At 45.3% G+C, this 24,120-nt stretch overlaps 1 protein-coding gene across 3 annotated transcripts in view; it reads left to right on the top strand.

Moving 5' to 3' along the window:
* Positions 1–24,120, top strand: part of ZMYND8 (zinc finger MYND-type containing 8) — a 123,770-nt gene that overhangs the window by 38,469 nt on the left and 61,181 nt on the right. For 2 of the 3 annotated variants that reach the window (XM_049780508.1, XM_049780510.1), the window contains 5 exons: positions 4,359–4,507; positions 14,690–14,908; positions 17,542–17,655; positions 19,917–20,009; positions 21,437–21,524. In XM_049780508.1, the coding sequence (XP_049636465.1) occupies positions 4,359–4,507; positions 14,690–14,908; positions 17,542–17,655; positions 19,917–20,009; positions 21,437–21,524 (663 nt within the window). The remainder of the gene's footprint in view (positions 1–4,358; positions 4,508–14,689; positions 14,909–17,541; positions 17,656–19,916; positions 20,010–21,436; positions 21,525–24,120) is intronic. The other variant, XM_049780509.1, reaches the window with a different exon arrangement.

The raw sequence follows: 24,120 nt of genomic DNA, 5'->3' as shown, positions 1-24,120 counted from the left end.
CCCCTGAGCGTTACCGGGTGTGGCCCAAAAACCAAAAAAAAAAAAAAAAAAAGAAAGGTGCTTGTGTTGCGTGTTGCTAAGCCTTTGATTCCTGGCAACAGCACCACATGGTTTCCTAGCATCACTGGGCACTGTCCCCAAACAAAACCAACTAAGTATCATCACTTCCAAAATCCAGGCACCTCCCGAGAAGCATCCAGATACACTTTTACTACCCCTCGACTATGCCATAGTTTTCCTTCCCATTGGTGTGCCTTTCTTTGCTCATGTACTTGGCTCATGTATTTCTTCTTCTTTTTTTTTTTTTTTTTTTTTTTTTTGCTTTTTGGGCCACACCCGGTGATGCTCAGGGGTTACTCCTGGTTCTGCGCTCAGAAATCGCTCTTGGTTTGGGGGACCATATGGGATGTCGGGGGATCAAACCACAATCTGTCCTAGGTTAGCCGCATGCAAGGCAAATGCCCTACTGCTGCGCCACTGCTCTGGCCCCTCATGTACTTTTATTTAAATTACACCCCAAGCTGAACATGACACAGAAAACCAGAAACTTTGCTCCATTCCTTTTTTACTATCTTTTTCTCCCCAGGCTTCCATTCCTTCTATAGTAGATCTTTTGAGCCCCTGTCACAGCCAGCCTGACCCTTGAACAGATCTATTGCAGGCCAACTCTGTGTACCTTTCTGAGGTCATGGATCCCGAGGCAGTGAGCCCTGACTGACCAGCTAGCCACATTCTTCTGTTGCTCCCCTCTCCCTTTTTTTGGTCTCCTAACCAGTGCTCAGGGAACCAAGGGGATCTTCTGATTGTGTGGCTGATGATGTTTCATTGCTCAGACCAACAACTCTTGGATGCCATCGGGGCTACTCGTGGTAGTACCCAGAGGCTGTGTGGTGTTATGGATTGAACCCAGGCCCTCATTCATGTTAGCCTTGTGTTCTGCCACTGAGCCACACCCCATTCCTTTTGTTAGTGATCTTGGTGTCATGTTCATATTAGCTGTCCTGGATAAGGATGGTGGGCCCAGTGTTGAGGCTCCACTTAGACGCTGACCTCAGCTGTGGGAGGTTTTTAGAGGAGGTTGTTGGCAGAGCCTGTGGGAGATACGTTGTCGGTGGTGATGGCAGAGGGGGGCAAGGGTTCCCAGGAGAACGAGGGGGTGGTTTTCTCTGGGGAAATGTCTCAGACCCTGATGACATGGATACATGGAGTTTGCTCACTAACTTGCTCACTAACTAGCTGTTGTGCACCGCTGGGCCAGTCTGTGGGTGCTCTGGGCTCCCTTTGTTCGTCTGTAGGAGTGCTCCCTCAGCAGTGGAGTCTAGCTTTCCTCCAGGGGCTTGTGGTTAGCATGTAGAGTTCTCAGGCTGTCTCCCTATGATTCCATGAAAGCTGGCTGAGACTTTGGCATAAGGTGTGTGCGAATCCCATGGCTGAGACTCTTGAGAGTGAGAGGGAGAGGGAGGAGGGGGTAAGGGTGAGGGTGAGGGGGTGAGTGTGAGTGTTTTCGGGGAGTTTCATGATATGACTTAGATTCTGCACTTTCGGTTAGGCTGCTTTATCAGAAATAACCCACGGGCAGGCAGCCTTGTATGTAGGTAGTCCTGTAACATTTTACTCATTTAGCCCTTGCAGTTCCTGTCTGGACACGAAGGAGGGTGACATAGGATGCAGCTTGCGTGCTGCGACGTGTTGGAGAATTTAAGCTGGAGGCTCTGCCACTGGTGTTCTTTGGGGATAGTCTCCCTCCTGGATCCCACATCTCATCACCTGGCAAGCTCTGCTTCTGAAGTCTGTAGCTCTTCTTTACTGCTTGGGTGTCAGGGACTCCCGGTTGGAGTTAGTCCTTGGGTCTGGATTAAGTACACACCTTGAGGCACGATGGAATGGGCCTGCCTCTTTGCAGGTGAAGGTTGGCCCTGGATGAGGTGGGAGTATCTTGGTGCCTCTGAGGTTCTGGCCAAGTCAAAATAGAAAGGGCAGGACTGGCAGTTTTCATTGCTAGTTTTCGTAGTTAGATGGGAGGGGAGTTGGATATGTTCAAATTGTTACCTGGCCTTAAAGGTTGTGAGAACTTATATTTCTGTATAAGAAAGAGTGAGTGTGTGTGTGTCTGGCCTTAAAGGGTGTGCAAGTTTCTGTGTATATAGCCTGAGAGTGGGGGGAGAGGAGAGAGAGAGGAAAGAGAGGGGAGAGAGAGAAGAGAGAGATGAGAGAGATATGAGTTCAAACTTTGCCTGGTCTTAACAGGGCGTGAGAACTTACATTTGTGTGTGTGTGTGTGTGTGTGTGTGTGTGTGTGTGTGTGTGTGTGTGTGTGTGTGTTGGATGAGTTCAAACATTGCCTGGCCTTACAGGGTGTGAGAACTTACATTTCTGTGTGTGTGTCTGGCCTGGCCTTAAAGGGTATGCGAGTGTGTGTATTTCTCTGTTCACAGTAAAGCTCCTGTCTCAGTATCCATTGAGAAGCTTGCTGGTCTTTCTTTTCTGGAAATATGGATCTGCCTAGTTTCCTGTTTTTGTCACCAGAAAAAGAAGTTGGGTTTGTGGCAAAGACATACTTTAGAAATAAAGACAGTGATAACACCTGTGTGATAATTCACAGCCGCTGAATCTTGGCTGATCCATAGGGACAGCAGGAAAGGGTGGGGATTGTGGTTAAGTGGAATGGCTGTTCCTGTTTGGAGGTGACTGGCTGGTAATGTAATCAACTGTATTCTGGGCGGAGATTCTGTAAGTCCTAAGCCCTCATGGGCTCTATTTGCAGTGCCACCTTAGAACTTCCATATGCAAGGCATCTGCTCTACCCCCAGCTTGATTTTTGTTTTGCTTTTGGGCTCAATGGTACACAGGGTTTGCTCAGGGTGTTTTTTTTTTTGTTTGGTTTTTGGGTACACCCGACGGTGGTCAGGGGTTACTCCTGGCTCTACGCTCAGAAATTGCTTCTGGCAGGCACAGGGAACCATATGGGATGCCGGGATTTGAACCAATGTTGGTCCAGGGTTGGCTGCTTGAAAGGCAAACGCCCTACCACTGTGCTATTTCTCTGGCCCCACTTGCTCAGGGTTTATAGCTGCTCTGTGCTCAGGGATCACTTCTTGTGTGGCTCTAGGCCCAGTGTGTTATTTTTTCTTTTCAAAAAAAAAAAAATCAAGAAGAAAAATACAGATAATTAGGAGATTGTGTGAAGTCTCCTAGTTTTTATATTTTGGTAGTAAATATTTTTTCTTTTTTTCATTTACACCATATCTGCCAGTACTTAGGCTTATTGGCTCTAGCTCAGGAAACTCTCCTGGTGGTACCTGGAGGATCTCATGTGATACCTAGGATTGAATCAGGATTGGCCATATGTAAGACAAGAATCCTTCCCTCTGTACTGTCTCTTTGGCCCAAAGTAGTGAATTTAAAAGAAAAACAAAGGAGGGGGCTCCAGAGTGATAGTACAATGGGTAGAACAATGGCCCTGTACATGACCAACCCAGTTTTTTGATTTTTGATAATCCATATATTTCTTTTGAGCACTGCCAAGAGTGGTTTCTGGGGCCAGAGAAATAGCATGGAAGTAAGGCATTTGCCTTTCATGCAGGTCGGTGGTTCGAATCCCAGCATCCCATATGGTCCCTTGAGCCTGCCAGGAACGATTTCTGAGCATATATCCAGGAGTAACCCCTGAGCACTGCCAGGTCAGGTGTAACCCAAAAACCAAAAACCAAAAAAAAAAAAAAAAAAGTGATTCCTGAGTACAAAGCCAAGAATGACCCCAGAGAATTGCTGGGTGTGGCCCAAAAACAGAGCTAAAAAAAAAGAGGAAAAAAAGGCACAAAACGTTTTTTTGGGGGCTGAGGGAGGGCTTTGAAAAACACCCAGTGGTACTTGGGTTTTCTGGCTAGTGATGGAGGATTTACTCTTTTGTTTTTTTGGGTCACACCTGCCAGCACTCAGGGGTTGCTCCTGGCTCTATGCTCAGAAATCACTCTTGGCCGGCTCGGGGGATCATATGGGATGCTGGGATTCGAACCAATGACCTTTTGCATGCAAGGCAAATGCCTTACCTCCATGCTATCTTCGGTGCTTAAGGGATCATGGTGGAGGGATAAATAAACTTGGGCCTCCTGTATTCAAAGCATGCACTTCAGCCCATTGAATTTACTCTAGACTGTGCATTAACATTTTTATACTTGTAGATTTAAGAAAGATGATCTAACTTGTGAGGCAGTAAATTTCTTCTATGACAAGCAGTACTGAAAAAGAGTATTGGGGTTTGGAAACAGAAAATGGGGGCTCCTACGTTCCTTTCTCGTGGGGGCCTTGACAACCCCACCTAGTGCTTTAAATCAATTGGTTCCATGTGTTTCTTGCAGACCCTGGCTCCGCAGAGAGAACAGCCCAGAAGAGAAAGTTTCCTAGCCCTCCACATTCTTCCAATGGCCACTCGCCACAAGACACCTCCACAAGCCCCATTAAAAAGAAAAAGAAACCTGGCTTACTCAACAGTAACAATAAGGAACAGGTAAAGGACCCGGGGGATGGTGTCCTCTAGCCTGATCGCGTCTCTGGGCCCCCAGTAGCCAGGGTGCTTTGCTTTGAGCAAGCCATCTTGTCAGGGACACAAAAAGAGCAGCTCAGACTGGCCTGTGTAGAAGTTTCCAGCTTTTCGGAGACAGTCAGTGACCCAGAAGGAGCAAAGACGGTCTTTGGATTTCTTTCTGCTTGCTTTCGAGCTGTTGTCCCCCCTGGAGGCTGAGGAGTTTTTGGGCCAGGTCCGAGATGAGCTGGGGTGAGGGGTGTGCATGTGCGTGTGTTGGGGGGACGTGAGAGGGGTGGTTGCCAGGCAGGAGTTCCCTTCGTGTGTGTGTGTGTGTGTGTGTGTGTGTGTGTGTGTGTGTGTGTGTGTGTGTGTGTGTGTGTGTGTGTGTGTGTGTGTGTGTGGTGGGGGGAAGTGAGAGGGGTGGTTGCTAGGCAGGAGTGCTCCCTTCCTGCCTCAGTTTTCTCATCTGTAAAGTAACCACCGGTATAGGTCTGTATGAGAAACCTCTGTTGGTTCTTCTCCAGAGCTCTCTGGGATCTAGTTATTGGGTCTTATCTTAGGAACCTTCAGGCTTGAAAATGTTCTAGTGCAGATTCAGAATATGAATTTAAGAGGTCGGAGAGATAGCATGCCTTTCATGCAGAAGGTCATTGGTTCGAATCCTGGCATCCCATATGTCCCCCGAGCCTGCCAGGAGTGATTTTTGAGCATGAGCCAGGAGTAACCGCTGAGTGCTGCCGGGTATGACCCAAAAACTAAAAAAAAAAAAAATATGAATTTAAGCAAAGGAGAGGCCCTGGGGCCAGGCAGAGATGGCTCAGTGGATGCTTTGCATGTGAAAGTTCAGGTTCACTTTTCAACCTTGCATAGTCCCCCAAATACTACTGGACTTGTACTACAAACAGCACCTCCCCAAAAGAGTCCTTTAATGCCCTAGAAGGTTAAATCATGGAGCACTGGTTTCAGATTGCCCCCTTGGCCCTGATAACACTCAGCCGGGGCTCCTTGGATGCGTTCATGTGTTTGGTGTTTTATGGAACACGGAACTGGACGCTGAGGATTGGAGTGGAATCAACTAGATCATTGCTTTCACAGGCAGCGACCTAGCAATGGTTAAAGGCCCAGGATGACGGGAGGAGTCCAGTCCTACACGCTAATCTATTTTTCCCCTCAAAATTACACAGCCAGATGCCAGGTCTGCCTTTGCTCTGTGGCTGTGGGCGGTTTAACCTCTTTGTGCCTGGTTTTTCTCTTCAAGGGAGACGGGCATAATGATGCTCTTGCTCCTGATTTCACAAGGTTGTTGTGGAGATGAATTGAGCCAAATGGCATAAATAATAATGAGCAGAAACATTAAGTCGGGCTCTATGCTAAGTGGAATAACTCACACCAGCTCGACGTGAATGAACTAAACAATAGCTTTAGAAATGTGCAGGCCTGTGCTGTTCACTGTGATCACCATCAGCCACATGTGGCCCCAGAGCACTTGAACACAGCAAATGTGACCAAGGAACAGCATCTGAAATTTTATTTAATTCCACTGTAAGTGGCTGCCTGTGGTTGTTAGCTGCTTTGTTGGACAGCACAGGCTTAAAGTGGGGAATCCATTGGAGAGGAGAGATTGGTGGGTTCTGAATAGGTTTCTGAAGGGTTCCCTCTTGAATCACAGCGGTAGTGGAACTGTTATTATGGGGTATGTCGCCCTAGTTTTAGAATTTTCCTGATAAAACTAGGAGTTAAGCGGCTGGGGCCAGTCGTACAGAGGGTAGGGTGCTTGCTTTGCATGTGATCTATATCTGGGTTCAATCTCTAGCATTCCATAAGGTCCCCATAGCCATCCAGGAGCGATCCCTGAGCACCACTGGGTGTGGCTTACAAACAAAACAACCAAACAAAAATTCTACCAAACCAAACAAACAAAATACTAGGAGTATTCAGGGGGATTGTAGCCTTGTGGCTGTGTACTGTCACCATCTGTCTCCATTTGCTAGACAGAGATTGAGGAGATCGAGGAGAGGGAGAAAGAGGGAGAGAGAGAGAGACAGACAGAGAGAGAGAGACAGCGAGAGACAGAGACTCAGAGAGACAGAGACAGAGATCAGAGAGAGAGAGAGAGAGAGAGAGAGAGAGAGAGAGATCAGAGAGCGAGAGCTGAAGGTGCCTCCAAAAGGCCTCCCCCACCAGAAGCTGCATTTGGTTCTTTGTATGTATGGTGTGAAGCCAGTGATGCTTCCATCCATCCTAGCCTGGCTTTTGGCCCATGCCAGGTGATAGTTCAGCTTTACCCCTGGTTCTGAGCTCAGGGACCACTCCTGACAGGGTTCTGGGGGTTAGATGGAGTGCCAAGGATTGAACCCAGGCTTGCTGATTGAATCCACTTCCTGGGCAGACCCTCTCTGGCATTTAGCAGCAAATCAGAAACTGGATCCATTCTTAGAGCAGAAAAATCCCCTTCTGCCTCTGCTCTGGGAACCCCCAAATTGATGCTCTTTCTGGCATTTTCTGCTTTTCCTTCCCTGTCACTTAGGCCTCCTGACCACAGCATTCTGATAAATCAGTGTCCCTTGGTGGACTAGTGGCCTTTGTTTGACAGCCCTGTCTGTCGTTGTGTGTCAGTGTGTGTGTGAACATGTGTGTGCATGTGCATACATGTGTCTGTGTGTGTGTCTCAGGTTGACACACGGTGGATGCACCCGAGTCAGACATTCCAGATGTGGCAGATAGCACACATGGCATAATTTGTTTGGTTCATGGGTCACTCGAGTTTCATATGTAGAGAAGTAAGGGGCCAGAGAGATAGCATGGAGGTAACTTGTTTGCCTTGCATGCCGAAGGTTGGTGTTTGAATCCAGCATCCCATATGGTCCCCCGAGCCTGCCAGGAGCGATTTCTGAGCGTAGAGCCAGGAGTAACCCCTGAGCGCTGCCAGGTGTGACCCCAAAACCAAAACCAAAACAAACAAAAACATCATATATAGAGAAGTTTAAGGATGGAACTGGAAGTTCTCTGTTGGGCAAGGACAAGAATTTGTTTGTTTTGGGGCCACACCTGGCGGTGCTTAGGGTTTAGTCCTGGCTGCGCACTCAGAAGTCGCTCCTGGCAAGTTCAGGGGATCATATGGGATATGCTGAGGATCGAACCTGGGTCTGTTCTGGTTCATCCGCGTGTAGGGCAATGCCCTACCATTGTGCTATCACTCTGGTCCCAAGGTTATTTTTCTTTTTTGGTTTTTGGGCCGCACCCAGCGACCCTCAGGTGTTACTCCTGGCTCTGTGCTCAGAAATTGCTCCTGGCTCAGGGGACCATATGGGATACTAGGGATTGAGCCCAGGCATGTCTTGGATCAGCCACGTGCAAGACCAAGGCCCTACCATTGCATTATTGCTCTGGCCCCCAGGCCTCAATAATCTTTTTTTTTTGGGGGTCACACTGGCAGCGCTTAGGGCCTACTCCTGGCTCTGTGCCCAGAAATAGCTCCTGACAGGCACAGCGGACCATATGGGATGCTGGGATTTGAACCACAGTCCTTTTGCATGCAATGCAAATACCTTACCTCCATGCTATCTCTTCAGCCCAGCCCCAAGAATTTTTTTAAAGCTTCTAGGTCTAGTGGTTTTTATCCTTTAGGAGCAGTATGAAAACATGTAGGTATTTTTCTTGGGATTGATCCTGGTATTGAACTTGGAAGGATGCTCCTGGCTTTTCCTGCACCATGTGGTACTGGCGGTGCCCTCTCCCCACATTTTTTCTTTCTTGGTTTTTGGACTACCACTGGCTGGGCTCAGGGATCAATCCTGGTGGTGCTGGGATTAGGCTGGGATCAGGGTGGCAGTGTCCCAGACACTTAAATTTGTCTTCCCTTTCCCTGGCTTGCATTCTCCTTCCCCACATGTATTATTGCAGTGTCAGGTTGCCAGTGTCCTGCCACAGATGAGACAAGGCAGGAGTCTCAGACGAGACAAGTGACAGGAGGGCTTAGCTAACAAATACCATAATACCATAATCTTTAGTACTTGGGACGCTTGAGTTCAAGGAATCCTTTGGGGGAAATTCTTTCTCCTGTTTTTTGGGGTAGCTCATTAGCTATGGAAAACTGCAAAGAATTAATAGAGCGTGGTCCCCCTTTGTGATTTGTATATAGTGGCTTTAATTATAGCTTTGATCAGAAAATTGGTAGAGAAAATACCCCCAGAGTACAGATGATGGACAGGCCAGCTAGAGCTGGCTGTGTGGGCTCTTGCTGGCCTTACATAGAAGTTCTCTGTTGGACAAGGACAGTCTTTGCACAGATATGACAGCTGAGGGAACAGTAGAAACCTCCATGGGCTTAGGCAAGGCTGCATGGGAACACACCCAGCACCCTTGACCAGGAGCTGAGTGACAGCTTTGTGCCCCTCCCCCCTTTTTTTCTTTTGGGTCTCACCCAGCTGCGCTCAGGGGTTACTACTACTGGCTCTATGCTCAGGCTCTATACCCAGCTCCTGGTAGACTCGGGGGGACCATACAGGATGCCGGGATTCGAACCACCATCTTTCTGCATGCAAGGCAAATGCCCTACCTCCATGCTATCGCTCCTGCATTGACTGCCCTTTAAGATGGGCATGAGCCCCACACCTGCTATCAGTGGCCAGGCTGAATGTGAGTGCCATATCCCAGGGCCAAACAGTTCTTAGAGCAGAGACTTTTGTTTGTTTGTTTTTTGGGTCACACCTGGCAGCACTCCTGGCTCTATGCTCAGAAATTGCCCCTGCAGGCATGGGGGACCATATGGGATGCCGGATTTGAACCACCATCCTTCTGCATGAAAGGCAAATGCCTTATCTCCATGCTATCTCTCCGGCCTGAGCAGAAACATTTGAGATCCCTTTCTTTTTTTTTTTTTTTTGGTTTTTGGTTTTTGGGTCACACCCAGCGGTGCTCAGGGGTTACTCCTGGCTGTCTGCTCAGAAATAGCTCCTGGCAGGCACAGGGACATTATAGGACACCGGGATTCGAACCAACCACCTTAGGTCCTGGATCGGCTGCTTGCAAGGCAAAGGCCGCTGTGTTATCTCTCCGGGCCTGAACCCTTTCTTTTAAGCGAATGCAGAGAACAGAAGCCCCAAACATGGGTCAGCTTCTTCCTGTATGTGAATGCCCTGGAGGAAATGGAGCATGCCCTAATTTCCTTGCAGTTCCCTTTCCCCACCTCTCACTCTTTCTCACTTTCTCTCTGTCTCACTCTTTCACTCTCTCTTCCCCCATCTCTCTTCCCTTTCTCTCTCTTCCTCTCCCTCCTCTCTGGGAATCACAGTGTTAAATAATAGCTTTGTGAGATAGATGCAACTCAGGACCTGTGTTTGTCAATAATAAAGTTTTATTGATACACGGCTGCATTCATTAATGTATTGTCTGTGTCTGTGTGGCTATTGCTCTACCTTCACAGGAATTGAATTGCTGCATTAGCAACCGCATGGCCTTCAATGTTTCAACTGTTGCTATCTTTATAGACCCTGATATAGAAACAGTTTGCTGGCTCCTGGGGTCTGCCAAGTTTCCTGGCAGCAAATGCATATGCCAGTCTATTTTCCTGTTAGGTCAAACTGTGGAAAAGGCAGGGAAATGTGAACATTTGCTCTTGTAACATGCAATTATCCTGTAACAACTCAGCTTGCAACCTGTTTGCCTTCCTAGCAGGTTGGTAACACACCTTGTGTGCAGGATCACAATCATAAAGTCATAGCTCCTTTTACCTGAAATGACTTGCTTTCCTGTGTAAACTGTTCCATAGTAGTTATCAGATGATGTTTATCGAGTAGGAAAACACCTAGAATCTGCAGACACATGATTGAAAAGATATCTAGCACCTAATTCTCTGCTGCTTCAGGAAAAGGTGGGTGGGGAGGGAGGGGTGGGGAGGAGAGGGAGAGGGAGAGAGAGAGAGAGGGAGAGAAAAGAAACTTCTGTAATATTCTATAGCTCTGCTTTTCTTTTTTTTTTTTTTCAGGCCACACCCTTTTGATGCTCAGGGGTTACTCCTGGCTACGCGCTCAGAAATTGCCCCGGCTTGGGGGTCCATATGGGACGCTGGGGGATCGAACCGTGGTCCTTTCCTTGGCTAGCGCTTGCAAGACAGACACCTTACCTCTAGCGCCACCTCGCCGGCCCCAGCTCTGCTTTTCTTAAGACAGAAGGAACTGTCTTAAGTTCCTAAGTGGCTGATGAGGCACCTGTTCTGTTCTTCTAATGTTATTGACATTGTACTATTCTTCCTATCCCGTTAGGAACCCAATAAAAGGAAGTCTGGCTTCCTAAAAGTCTTTGAAGGTCCCATAAGCCTCCTGGAAGGCACCTTCTCACTTTGCTGGGTAACACCAAGGCTAGGTTCTCTGTAGGAATTTCCCCCCTAAGTTGCCCATCCACACCCTAGGAAACTTGTTCTCTGCTGATAGCAGACCTTTTTACTTGAATCATTCTCTGGGGTGATTATTGCCTCCCCCTCTAGGGACATTAGTGGGAAAGTTTGGGGTTTTCCCACTTTTGTGAAGTCACCAGGTGCCATTGATTGAGACCCAGTGCTCAGACTCTTGAGGCATAGAGGACAGTCCCACCACAGAGTTTTCTAAACTCTGATGTCAGTAGTGCTAAGGTTAAGAGCCCTTTCCAGTTGGGGCATTTTCCTGAGTTCTGTTATGTTTCTAGTTGTCTACCTGGTTTTCAGGATTTTTTTCTCTCCATTTTACTGCACTAAGCAAAGTTATTTTGAACTGCAAAGAATATATGTAGAGGGGGTTCCTCTGCATCTCACAACATTTTATGTGGCCCACAGGGACCAGGGAAAGTGCTGGAATGCCTACTTTGAAGTCCTTGTTCTGGGATTGCAGAGTAGAGATCAGAAAAGACTTTGACCTAATTTTGTTGCTTTTCAAAATGAACAGTATCTTCCCCAATAAATGTCCCTGGTGGTTTTAATAAATAAAACGCAGATGATTGGGCCTGGAGAGATAGCACAGTGGCGTTTGCCTTGCAAGCAGCTGATCCAGGACCAAAGGTGGTTGGTTCGAATCCCGGTGTCCCATATGGTCCCCCGTGCCTGCCAGGAGCTATTTCTGAACAGACAGTCAGGAGTAACCCCTGAGCATCGCCAGGTGTGGCCCAAAAACAAACAAACAACGCAGCTGATTGAAATATTTGTATGGTCAAAGTAGAAAGTAGAAAGAATACTGTAGCAGCGTAATTCTCAAGAAACTGTCAAGGAGACTGTTCAGAAACATTGAACTGAAATAGGGGAATGAAACTGGAGCAGTACATCCCTCTGGTCCTTATTTGCCCTAGGCAGGTTCCTTAATTGAGAATAGGGAAGTTTAGGGTTGGCCAGGGAGGTTTTATATCAAGCAGTGTTTTATATCAACAGGCATCTCGAGGACACTGAAACCTCAAAAAACCAGAAAGGGGGAGGGCGGCTAGATATATAGTACGTGTGTTAAGACACTTGCCTTGCACGCAACTGAATCTGTTTGATCCCCAGCACCCCCTAATGTCCCCTGAGTCCTTCCTGGAGTGATCTTTGAGTGCAGAGCCAACAGTGACCCCTTCTGGGTGTGGCCACAAACAAAAGTCGAAAAAGCCAGGAAATAAGGGTTGCTTGCACTCTTGCACACATTTTTCCATCATCCTATGGGTGCTAGATATTAAGATAAGAGGAAGAAAGAAGCAATGTAAAAATATTATAGGAGAGGGCTGGATCATAATATGCTTTTTAGGTACACACTTGTACCCCAGATGGTTCCCCTGAGCTGCCAGTAATGACCCTTGAGCACAGATGCAAGGGTAGACCCTGAGCACCATTGGGTGTGACCCAGAAACAAGCAGAATAAAACAAAACAAAAGTCTGCCTATTGGGCTAGAGAGATAGTAAGTATATTGCATAAGGAGATTGCCTTTCACATGTGGTTTGATCCCTGGCACCACATATGGGTTGGGTGCTCTCCTCACCCACCTCCGGGGCACTGCCAGGAGTAATTCTTGAGTACAGTTAGGAAGAGCACCTGAGTATTGACGTTGTGACCCTCCAAACAAAACAAGAAGACAAAGAAAAATCTGCATATCATATTAACTACTTAGAAAATAAAATGGAAAAAGATTCCTTTTTACAGTATCTACCACACCTATGTAGTCTCTAACCTATGTATCACCCATTTATGGAGGAAATTGGAATGTACACACATGGGGTTGGTCATGCTGCATGACTGGGTTGATTCATGGTAGGAGCTGTGGGGAGCTGTTATCCTGGCTCTTGCTGAATTATTAAAGCCCAAAGTTGGCTAAGTCATTTCTCCCAAGGTCACATAGTTTCCAGATTATTGTCAGTTTTTACCAGATTTTATTGAAGTTCATGACTTCCTTCCTTCCTTCCTTCCTTCCTTCCTTCCTTCCTTCCTTCCTTCCTTCCTTCCTTCCTTCCTTCCTTCCTTCCTTCCTTCCTTCCTTCCTTCCTTCCTTCCTTCCTTCCTTCCTTCCTCCCTCCCTCTCTCCCTCCCTCCCTCTCTCCCTCCCTCTCTCCCTCCCTCTCTCCCTCCCTCTCTCCCTCCCTCCCTCCCTCCCTCCCTCCCTCCCTCCCTCTCTCCCTCCCTCTCTCCCTCCCTCTCTCCCTCCCTCTCTCCCTCCCTCTCTCCCTCCCTCTCTCCCTCCCTCTCTCCCTCCCTCTCTCCCTCCCTCTCTCCCTTCCCTCCTCCCTTCCCTCCTCCCTTCCCCCCTCCCTTCCCCCCTCCCTTCCCCCCTCCCTTCCCCCCTCCCTTCCCCCCTCCCTTCCCCCCTCCCTTCCTTCCCTTCCTTCCCTTCCTTCCCTTCCTTCCCTTCCTTCCCTTCCTTCCTTCCTTCCTTCCTTCCTTCCTTCCTTCCTTCCTTCCTTCCTTCCTTCCTTCCTTCCTTCCTTCCTTCCTTCCTTCCTCCCTCCCTCCCTCCCTCCCTCCCTCCCTCCCTCCCTCCCTCCCTTGTACTGGCTAGGGTTTGGACCATAATCTATGGTGCTTTGGGGCTATTTCAGCCTCAGCATCTAAGGATCATTCCCAGTAGTACTCTGTACTAAATGGATATTAAGAACGGAGTTCAGGACTCATTTATGCAAAGCATGTGCTCCAGCTTATTGTGCCATCTTCCTGTCCCTTGTAAACAGAATTTCATAGTTTCTGTTGAGTTATTACTACTGGTGACTGTGTGCTTGGAATGGGATTTTGCTGGATTAGGCACACATAAAGGGTAGATAAATATTTAAGGACATATCATTAGGAGCATATTTCTGTCAGGTTTTAGCATCAGATGAAGCTTGACTCTATCTCACATTTTTCTGCCATTACTGTTTCTAAATTTAATCAAGAGTTAAGGCTTTAGCGCTTTTTTTAAGTTGGGGACGGGGCTTTGGGCCACTCTTAACTGCTTTTAGAAGCTGTTCTTGAATAATTGCTCAGTGGTCACTTTGGTGGTGCTGGGGGGGGTGGTATGTGGTGCTGCAAATCAAACCTGTTTTGACTGCATCCAAAGCAAATACATTATGTCCTGTATTATCTCTCTGGCCCTGGGAAGCCTCTTGTGGCCTCATAATACTTTATGCTTTGGAGTAGATTTTTAAAAAATACTGCATGACCATATTTTGAGTAACTCTTTTCTGACAAGTATCCCAGGGATCATTGTTGGCTTTCAAAAGTTGGGCTCCTTAACCATATTTTAATAATGGTGGCGATGGTGTTAAATATATGCATCTTGCTAAATCTATTTAAATCTCAGATATTGTACTGTGAAATTAGGTGGTTTTAACTTCCGTTTTTACAGATGAGAAAATTGAAGCTGAGAAGCTGAGACTTGCCCAAGGCCCCATAGCTGGAAAGGCTGCCATTTGAATCCAAATAAGGCCTGGATTGTAACCAGTGCACTACCCCGTTAGCTGCCTGCTAACTCTTCCATACCAGCTTTTCAAACTCTGCCATTTTAGAGTCAGAGAAAAAGAATTTGCATATCTTACCACCCCCCAGATCTCTGTAATTAGTCGACTAACCCTAAGAAGGCTTTGTTATGAATGTGTGAAATGCTGTAATTTTCTCTTGTTGTCATTAATGTATTTGTTCAACTTCCTTTTGAGAATGCACATTTGTTTTGAAACCAAACCTGTCTTTCTTGCCTACATTCCAGTCAGAACTAAGACATGGTCCGTTTTACTATATGAAGCAGCCACTCACCACAGACCCTGTTGATGTTGTACCGCAGGATGGACGAAATGATTTCTACTGCTGGGTTTGTCACCGGGAAGGACAAGTCCTTTGCTGTGAGCTCTGTCCCCGGGTTTATCACGCTAAGTGTCTGAGACTGACTTCGGAACCAGAGGGGGACTGGTTTTGTCCTGAGTGTGAGGTTAGTTCCCCCTGAATGAATTCATTGTCTGCCTCATTTTCTCTCCTTGCTCTTCCTTCCATTTTATTTTGAGAATTTCAAACAATTCGGATACAGTTGCACCAACTCAGTATGGTCACTCATTTTTTTGGAGATGTCGGCGCTGACTCGTCATGTAATAGACAGTGGCATCGTGGCACTGGTGACTGTTGGCAACTCTTCGTGCATTTTCCTTTGGATCAGACACTAACCTCAGCCCATTCTGAGTTTCCTGTAATGACAGTTTCAGCAGTTATTACAAGGACCTTCACCCATGTCTCTTTTCTAAGAAAGAGCAATCTGTCTGCTGGTCTTTCCTTTTCTGGTTGTTGTTTCTGCAGTTTCTTTGGGTCATTGACCCTGGCCAAGCCTGGAAGATACTTTGGTTGTAATTTCTTAGGAATGGCTGTCCCATGCTTCATGCTACAAGTATTTCTTGAGTATCTCTTAATCACCGGGGATTCAAGGTGATTCAAAAGGGGGCATGGCCGAGGAACACTTTTTAAAAGGAGAAAATTGCCAAAATGGAAATGAAGTCTCTGTACAGTTTGTTAGAAGCAAGGTTTGATAGGAAAGGAATGGAAGATAAGGGGACAAGCGGAAGTTTTTGCATCATAAGGCTGAGATTTGGGGAGACCGAGTGAAGGTCTGAGACCAGAAGGAGGGGAGGTTTGCCAACTTACTGAAAATAGCTGCCATGTGAATTTAAAGAGAGACTCGTATTAGATCTCAAAGGAGAAGCTTTGTGGATAGCTTTAGTGGGCAGAAACACTGGCCAACAGTGTCTGTGGCACTGTTGTATGTAGTCAAGGAAGGAGAAACCAATCATCAGATCAACACTGAAGTCTATTTTGGATTGTTTTGGAGCCACAACTGGCACTGCTCAGAGCTTACTCAAGGCTCAGTGCTCAGGCTCACTTCTAGTGATACTTGAGATACTATATGTAGTGCTGGGGATAGGACCCAGGTTGTCGGTGTGCAAAGCAAGCACTTTACCCATAGTTCTATCTCTTCAGCCTCAACATTGATGTCTTAATGGAAATTTGTTACAGAAGTGTCAGACAATGGCCATGGTTATTTTGGGTTTTCTGATGAAGAGAGATGGAAGAAATACTCTATTTGGAAAAGACCCTTTTATTCAGAACCTGACCTCCTACTCTGCTGTGGGAACTGGAACCTTCATTTATTTCTATCTTGACTGTTTCCCAATTGCTTACTAGACTGCAAAATGAAAGTGGCTCAAATAGGATCCTGTTGCTTTGAATAATATAATTCATGATGAAAGACCACAGGCCTATAGCCATAAGGATTTAGGATCAGTTTGGGTGGCAAGTACCCATAGGTAAAGCCAGGGCAGTCTTTTCTGGACCAAGCTCTTCTCATCTTACTGCCAGGCCAGATGATGGCTATTGTGGAAGCTTTGTCACTTGTGGCTATACAAATTTCCATCTGTTATCAAGAGAACACTGGTGCCTTTTCCTTGGGCTCATACATAAGGATTAGAGTCACTTTTCTGCCTGTGAAGACTGGGAAGTGCTGATCTGATATTTCTTGGGAACCAGGCAGCAGCATTGAATGACAGATAAATGACACTTTAGCAGGAAATAATCAGAGTTGACCGCGGAGACTTACTTGGAAATGAATTTCTTAGTGTTACATCAGTAAAGGCTTTTCACCGGTATGATGAGCTTTGTGGGCCAACCACTTTACAAACAGTTTCACCTCCTGAGTGACTTGAATTCATTTGCTTTTTCACTTCTGATCAACACCTGGAAGTTCTTTTGAGATGAGCCAGAGATGGCAAGAATGGAAACTCGGATCCAAAAGATTAGGAGCAAAGTTTCTTTCTCTGTTCTCCCTACAGATGGTTAAAGAATATGTCCTGATGTTATCAGAATGTGCTATTTTTGCTGCTTCATAAAGATTCTAGAATGTGGAACTTGACACTCAAGTTTACACAGCAGGGTCTGGTTGAGGAATTTCTCCTAGTCTTTTGGTGAAAATTTCTCTTGGAAAGTGACGATGATTGCCAATGGAGACAGACAGCTAGATGATTCTCCTTACATAGCTTTGCAGAGTGTGCTCAGAGGATTCATATCCACCGTGACAGAAAATGAAGTCATCTTTATTATTAGTCTGTCAGCCTTCGAAGGGGAAGACTGCCCTTTTCTCCAGTGATGTCATTGAATGATGCCCTGTCAGTCTCTGAAAGATGGCCCTGAACCTTAAGAGGATCAAGTTAAGCAGCTGATTGATTGTGTGAAGGGATCATTCTGAAACCATCAGAGGCCTTTCCTTTCAGATCCCATTTTTGAAACCCAAGGTCATTACAATGAGGAATTTTTGAATCTCTTTGCCACCTGTGATTTTCTCAGATTATGTCCTCTTCTTCATGAGCTAAAACCAGTTCCTAATAAGGGGATCATTGGCTTAGGGGGCCTGATCATTATCAGCATCAAGCCCCAGTACACGTTGGTCAAACAGATGGGAATCCCACTTTGGTGGGAATTATTTTTGATGTGTGGACATAGGAAAATCAGGAGGGAAAGGGAATAGGTTCATTGTTAGTAACTTTCTTTTTCCTAACTGGCCATATGTATGATTTTGACTTGTAGAAGATTACAGTAGCAGAATGCATCGAGACCCAGAGCAAAGCCATGACGATGCTCACCATCGAACAGCTGTCCTACCTGCTCAAGTTTGCCATTCAGAAAATGAAACAGCCCGGGGTAAGAACCCAGTTTCTGTTGGCTTTAGTGACCAGGGTAGAGCAGCTCCGTTTTGTGCTCTTAACATTTTTGTTTCTTGTAACCATAGCTTTTTCAGACACCTGTTTTTTTACTCTTTGGGCCTTCTGGTGTGCCAGAATTCAAATTTCTGTCTGTTAAGTCCAAGGTACCATGGCAAACAGCAAATTCTTTCTGTGTCTCTGAGGAATCTAATCGAGAGATAACGTGGACTAGGAAGCTGGCGGGGATTTAAAGTTCTGGGTTATGAGAGGAGGTGGGGGAGTTTAATGTTCCTTCTCAGGGAAATTAGCAAAATTCCATTTCAGTGAGAGAACCAAGCACAGCCCAGTTTATTTATAACCACAGTCTGATGATGAAACATTAAGACTCAACCAGCATGATTCCCATAAAGGGCGAGACTGTATTTGTTCGTGCCTTTGCTTCTGAAGTGGAACCAGATCACAAGCCCACCTGAAGGAAAGTGCTGTAAGAGCAAGGAGGCCCTATCCACGTCACATAGTTAACTTCCCACTTAGAATTTCACAGTCATAGTGGTTGGTAGGTTTTTGTGACAGTTTTTAGGAGGTTGGCACTAAAGTATATTGTCTCTAAAAATATACGTTATGTCAGTAGTCAACATATCATGACATTCTTCAGAGGAATGTAAAGATGAGCTCCTTTTTCTGATAGGCACCATCTGTGCTAGGAACAAGTTTTTTGTGAAGCTGCAAAATTTGCTTTCTAAGGCAAAGTGTCTGGAAATGGGAACCTCAGGGCTTTTAGGAGTCATTGTGGTTTAATTTCTTAAAAAGAAAAAAGCAACCTGCTTTACTTTTGAGATTATGCTCTGAAAATTGATATCGTGATGAAAGATTCATTGCATGCCAATTGGATGTTACTAAATTGGGAGTTTGTCTAACACAATCTCGGCCTGGAGAAAGCTAAAGTATATGGCTTTAGTTTTTGGTTAGAGAATAAAAAGGGTTGCTCTGTATAAAATAGTCATTTTGATGCTGAGTGGTAAGGAATTGCTTCCTGCTTTTCATAGAGCCAGTTACATTTGTTGAAGATGATTTTTTAAAAAGAATAGATTTAGGGGCCAGATCAATAGCACAGCTGTAAGGCGTTTGCCTTTTATGTGGCCAACACAGGACAGACCCTGGTTTGAATCCTTTCATTCCATATGGTTCCCTTAGCCTGCCAGGAGCTAATTCTGAGCGAAGAGCCAGGAGTAACCCTGAGTGCTGGGGGGTGAGGGGGGGCAGAGGGGGAAACGGGACCAAAACAAACAAACAAAATCAGTCAAGATAGAAAGTTGATTCCCTTTTTTTTTTTTTTTATATAATAAACTTATAATAGCTACACTTTTAAAAATTCTGAATAAGGGGGCTGGAGTGATAGCACAGCTGTAGTGTATTAGACTTGCACACGGCCAACCCGGAACAGACCTGGGTTCAATCCCTGGCATCCCATATTGTTCCTTTGGCCTGCTAGGAGCAATTTCTGAGCATATAGCCAGGGGTAAACCCTGAGTGATACTGGGTGTGGCCCCAAAACAAAAACAAACAAAACAAAACAAAATAAAACTTTAAATAAAAGAGAGCTTAGTTGACTGCCCATGGGAACTCATTCAGATGCTTGACTGGAATATAATTCTGTGTTTTAAATTAAAATATTTTTGTTTTAGAGATAATTAAATACCACACAACCAACAAACCAGGCCTTACATTTTTAGCTGGTTCTCAAGTAGGACTTATGGAAATGAAAATGATGGCATACTGTGTCTTTGTTGAAGATAGTTTGGCTTCTCACAGGAAGACTAGAATTTCACTCTAGATTTTCTTTTCATGTGTAAAATGTCTATTGGTACTTGGCAACTTGACTGAGTGTGTGTTGGGCATGAAAGACATTTCGTTCTCAGTCAGCAGATTGTCGACATTTACAGTTGGGTAGATTCAGGTCTAAGTAATCAGTGGTGTGTGTTCTTACCAGTCTTCACGAAAGAGGACGGAACCTATAACTTAGATGTATGTTGAAAACCAAGCAGCTAATGAAAGGACAGTACAACTGGGCCCCTGGAGATTGATGGCCAGGCAAATCAGAAGGTGAAGCCATATGGAGTTCCTCAAGACTCTTTTTTGGGGAAGCCTTTATTATGGTTTTCATCAGAAATATCTTCGTTATGCACTATACAGTAGTCATGGCCTTTGGCAGCACTGGTGGATTTATGTCAGTGTGAGTCTCTCTTCTTTCTTTTGTAGACAGATGCATTCCAGAAGCCTGTTCCCTTGGAACAACATCCTGACTACGCAGAATACATCTTCCATCCCATGGACCTTTGTACATTGGAAAAGGTTGGCCTTTATCAAAGGACCTCCTAGTTGCTGAGATAAATGAAGGGCCTTGGTGTCCTTTTCTGTCCACTATCTTTAGCTACAGGACTTCTCTGTATTATCCTTCTTCCATGTTTTATTTAGATGGAAGACCTCCTTTTTCCTCCTTTGTGCGTGTGTGTGTGTGTGTGTGTGTGTGTGTGTGTGTGTGTGAAAGAGAGAGAGAGTGTTTGTGTGTGTGTATGTGAGAGAGACACACACAGATAGAGATAGAGACAGAGACAAAAGACAGGGCACATGTAAAGTATGTATTTTAACATTTGAGAACATTCTATTCTAGCCATTGATGCAGGAATTGAAAAGGATTTTTCTTTTTCCATATTATTTTTGGGCTACATCTTGTGGTAGCCTATGTTCTCTGCATTGCCAGGAATCAAACCTGGATGTCCTGAATGCAATTTGTCTGCTCTTTGTTGAGTTGTTTCTTCTGCTCTGATGGAAAAGTTCCTTATTCTTCCCAAGGATGCATTGAAATGCTGAAACTCACTGATTAGCTCCAAACATTACTTCTGCCAGTGATTTCTAGCTTTTATCCTAAAACGTCACAGCTTCTAAGCATTGGTGATTTGATTGATACCGAATCTTACTTCCTCTTTGCTTTTCGAGGTGCTAATGAGAGCAGCGGGAGGGAAGAAGAGAAAATTAAGTGTCTGGGAAACCTCCAGATTGGCAATAAAGAGGTGGCATCTTAGAAGCTAGTTTAGTATATCAATAAGGGTAGTTCTTTAATTCCTGAAGGTGTCTTTAAAAGTTCACAGGAAAATACCATGATGAAAATTATACTTGTAACACTTGAGATCATATGCATCATCCCAGTGCTTTCAAACTACTGCCACCTCAGTCTGGATAGAGAAACACATAGATGAGGAGAAGACGTGACTTCACACAGCTAGCACCTTGCCCTCCTTTGCCCCAAGTAATAATAGATCTTGTGTACTTTGGAAAATTGTCACGTCCTTGTGGTATTCAAAAAAAGAGGGCATTGTGAAGAGAGAGGTGGAATCTTAGTTTGCTTAATGAGTCACTTTGGAACTTGGATAAGTTTCTTAACCAGATCTCAGTTTCCCTCTCTGTAAGGCAGTGATGATCACGGATTCTCGGGCTTGAAGCTTGTACAGATAACAATAGAAACGTGAAATATTCTGACTGGTTGGAGGAAGCAGATGAGAAATAACAGCAGATGAGAAAATTCAAGTTAGTGTGATGAATTGAATGAACACATTTTCATAGCGTTATAGATCTGAAAAAATAATAGCATCCTGGGAAATGAGCAAAAGCATTAATTAATTTGGCGAATGCCTGCAATGAAAATTATGTGGATGCAGGTGCCACCGGCTGTGGCTTATGTAGACGCGGTGGTGATTGTGCTCCGTGGTTTTTTTCCCCAGAACGCTAAAAAGAAAATGTATGGCTGCACAGAAGCCTTCCTGGCAGACGCCAAGTGGATCTTGCATAACTGCATCATTTACAACGGGGGTGAGTTGCAGCAGGACCCTGCCAGAGGAGTTTGCACTGGATATTGCCCACTGTCACTTCCACCCTAAATGGGTCTTTCAGTTCAGGCTTCAGGGCCAGTGCCTGTGAAAACTTGGTATATACAGTTAGTGATTGGGTGGTAGAGGGACAACAGTGGCTCACATTTAAAGGTTTGAACTGATGTCCAGAGTGGGTTCTCGCTGTATGATGTTGCTACCTCTTCTTTTTATTTCCATTAATTTTTTTTTTTTTTTTTTTGGTTTTTGGGCCACACCCTGTGACGCTCAGGGGTTACTCCTGGCTATGCGCTCAGAAGTTGCTCCTGGTTTCTTGGGGGACCATATGGGACGCCGGGGGATCGAACCGCGGTCCGTCCTAGGCTAGCGCAGGCAAGGCAGGCACCTTACCTCCAGCGCCACCGCCCGGCCCCCATTAATTATTTTTTTTGTGTGGGTGCCCCCCGGTTTTTTGGCCATGTCAAACAGTGCTTAGAGCTCATTCCTGACTTTGCTCAGGAGTCCATATGCAGTGCTAGGAATTAAATTGGGTTGGTCACATGCAAAAAAAAAAAAAAAGCTTTATACCTCCTGTATTATCTCTTTGTTCCCATGTAGTTTTATTTATTTACTTATTGAGGACCACTCCTGACAATATTCAAAGTTCACTCTTGTTTTGTTTTTGTTTTTGGGCCACACCTGGCGGTGCTCAGGGGTTACTCCTGGCTGTCTGCTCAGAAATAGCTCCTGGCAGGCACGGGGGACCATATGGGACACCGGAATTTGAACCAACCACCTTTGGTCCTGTATCGGCTGCTTGCAAGGCAAACACCGCTGTGCTATCTCTCCGGGCCCTCAAGGTTCATTCTTGACTCTTTACTGAGGGGTTCCTTCTGGTGGTGCTCAAGGAACCCATATGCTGTGCTAGGGATCAAACTGGGGTCAGCTAGATGCAAGAGCCTTACCTTCTGTGCTATCTATTCAGCCTTGCTACCTGTTCCTTTAAAAATTTGTATTCTAGGGGCCGGAGCGATAGCACAGTGCTAAGGTGTTTGCCTTGCACGCAGCCAACACAGGATGGACCCCGGTTCGAATCCCTGCATTCCATATGGTTCCCCGAGCCTGCCAGGAGTAACTCCTGAGCGCCACCAGGTGTGACCCAAAAATCCCCCCGAAACTGTATTCTATATATATTTTTTTCCTTTCCATTTCCCTTTGTTGTTATTAACTAATGTGAGATGAACAAAGGTCACATACTTGTGTTGTACAAGAAATGCACCAGAAACCGAAATCAGCAGTGCTCCCTGGCTAGCTCCTGTAGCCTCATGCTGGCCCAGGAATAGCCCTACCACCAAGCTGTTCATAGACCTGATTCTAATGGCGTAGTTAGAGGCATTAAATGAACAGTTTACATTATATTTTATTTATTTGACAAATGTGTGTACACAGTCCCAAATAGGATCCAGAATATTTTGTCACTTTTGTTTTATTTCTTCATGCGTATTTGCAGTACATCCTCAAAAGGAAGTACTATTCTGTTTTCTGTCACTATAGATTAACTTTGCAATTTTTAGAATTCATCAATTCCTAGAACTTCCAGTATGCTTGTGTCTGGCTACTTTCATGCATACTTTTTTCCTTCACCCATATTGGTATTTATGTATTCACTTAGAGTATTCATCCATATTGGTTATTTATTTCTTTTTATTATTGAGTCAGGTTTTATTACATCAGCAGTTTTTTCATTAACGTGCTGCTGATGGTTACTTGCCTTGTTTTGAATAGTATGAATATTCTGGTTAAGTTTTTGTATAGACTTGGTTTTGCTTCTTATGTAAATATCTAGCAATGGTATTGCTAGATCATTCAGTATGTTTATATTTCACTTTATAAGAAAATTTACCTGATTTTCAGAGTGATTGTAGAATGATTATATTATTTCTATTCCTTCTAGCAGTGAATATGAGAGTGTTACTTGTCTTACATCCTGGGCAATATTTGGTATCTGTCTTTTAAATGGTAGCCTTTCTTTTGGCCAGAGAGATAGTATAGGGCAGGGGTCTGCAACCTTTCAGACATAAAGAGCCACTTGGACCCGTTTCCGAAGGAAACTGGGAGCCGCAAAACCATTGCAACATTTAAAACAAATATAACACTGCATATATTGTTTCTTACCTTAATGCTATATACGTCACCAGGTATGGCTGCCTCCATTGGCTCCGCTCCTCAGCTCCGCCTCACTGCTATAGATATAGCGGAGAGAAGCGGAGCTGAGATTAAAGCAGTATTTTATTTTTCTGACATCGGCTCCGGAGCCGCGGCAAGCCTTCAAAAGAGCCGCATGCGGCTCCGGAGCCGCAGGTTGCCGACACCTGGTATAGGGGATAAGGCACTAGTCTTGCCTGTGGCTGACCTGCTGAGCACCCTAGGGTCCTCCACGCATGTCAGAAATGATTGCTGAGTACAGAGTCAGTAGTAAGCCCCAAGCTCCTCCAGATGTATTCTCAACTCATCTTCCCCAATTTTAAAACATTTTTTTGGTTTTTGGTTTTGGGGCCACACCCGGCGTTGCTCAGGGGTTACTCCTGGCTGTCTGCTCA

Source organism: Suncus etruscus, chromosome 9 (genome assembly GCF_024139225.1).
Source record: "Suncus etruscus isolate mSunEtr1 chromosome 9, mSunEtr1.pri.cur, whole genome shotgun sequence".
Classification (NCBI taxonomy): Eukaryota; Metazoa; Chordata; class Mammalia; order Eulipotyphla; family Soricidae; genus Suncus; species Suncus etruscus.
Note: the sequence above shows the minus strand (reverse complement) of the source record. Positions and strands in the feature narration are given on the sequence as shown.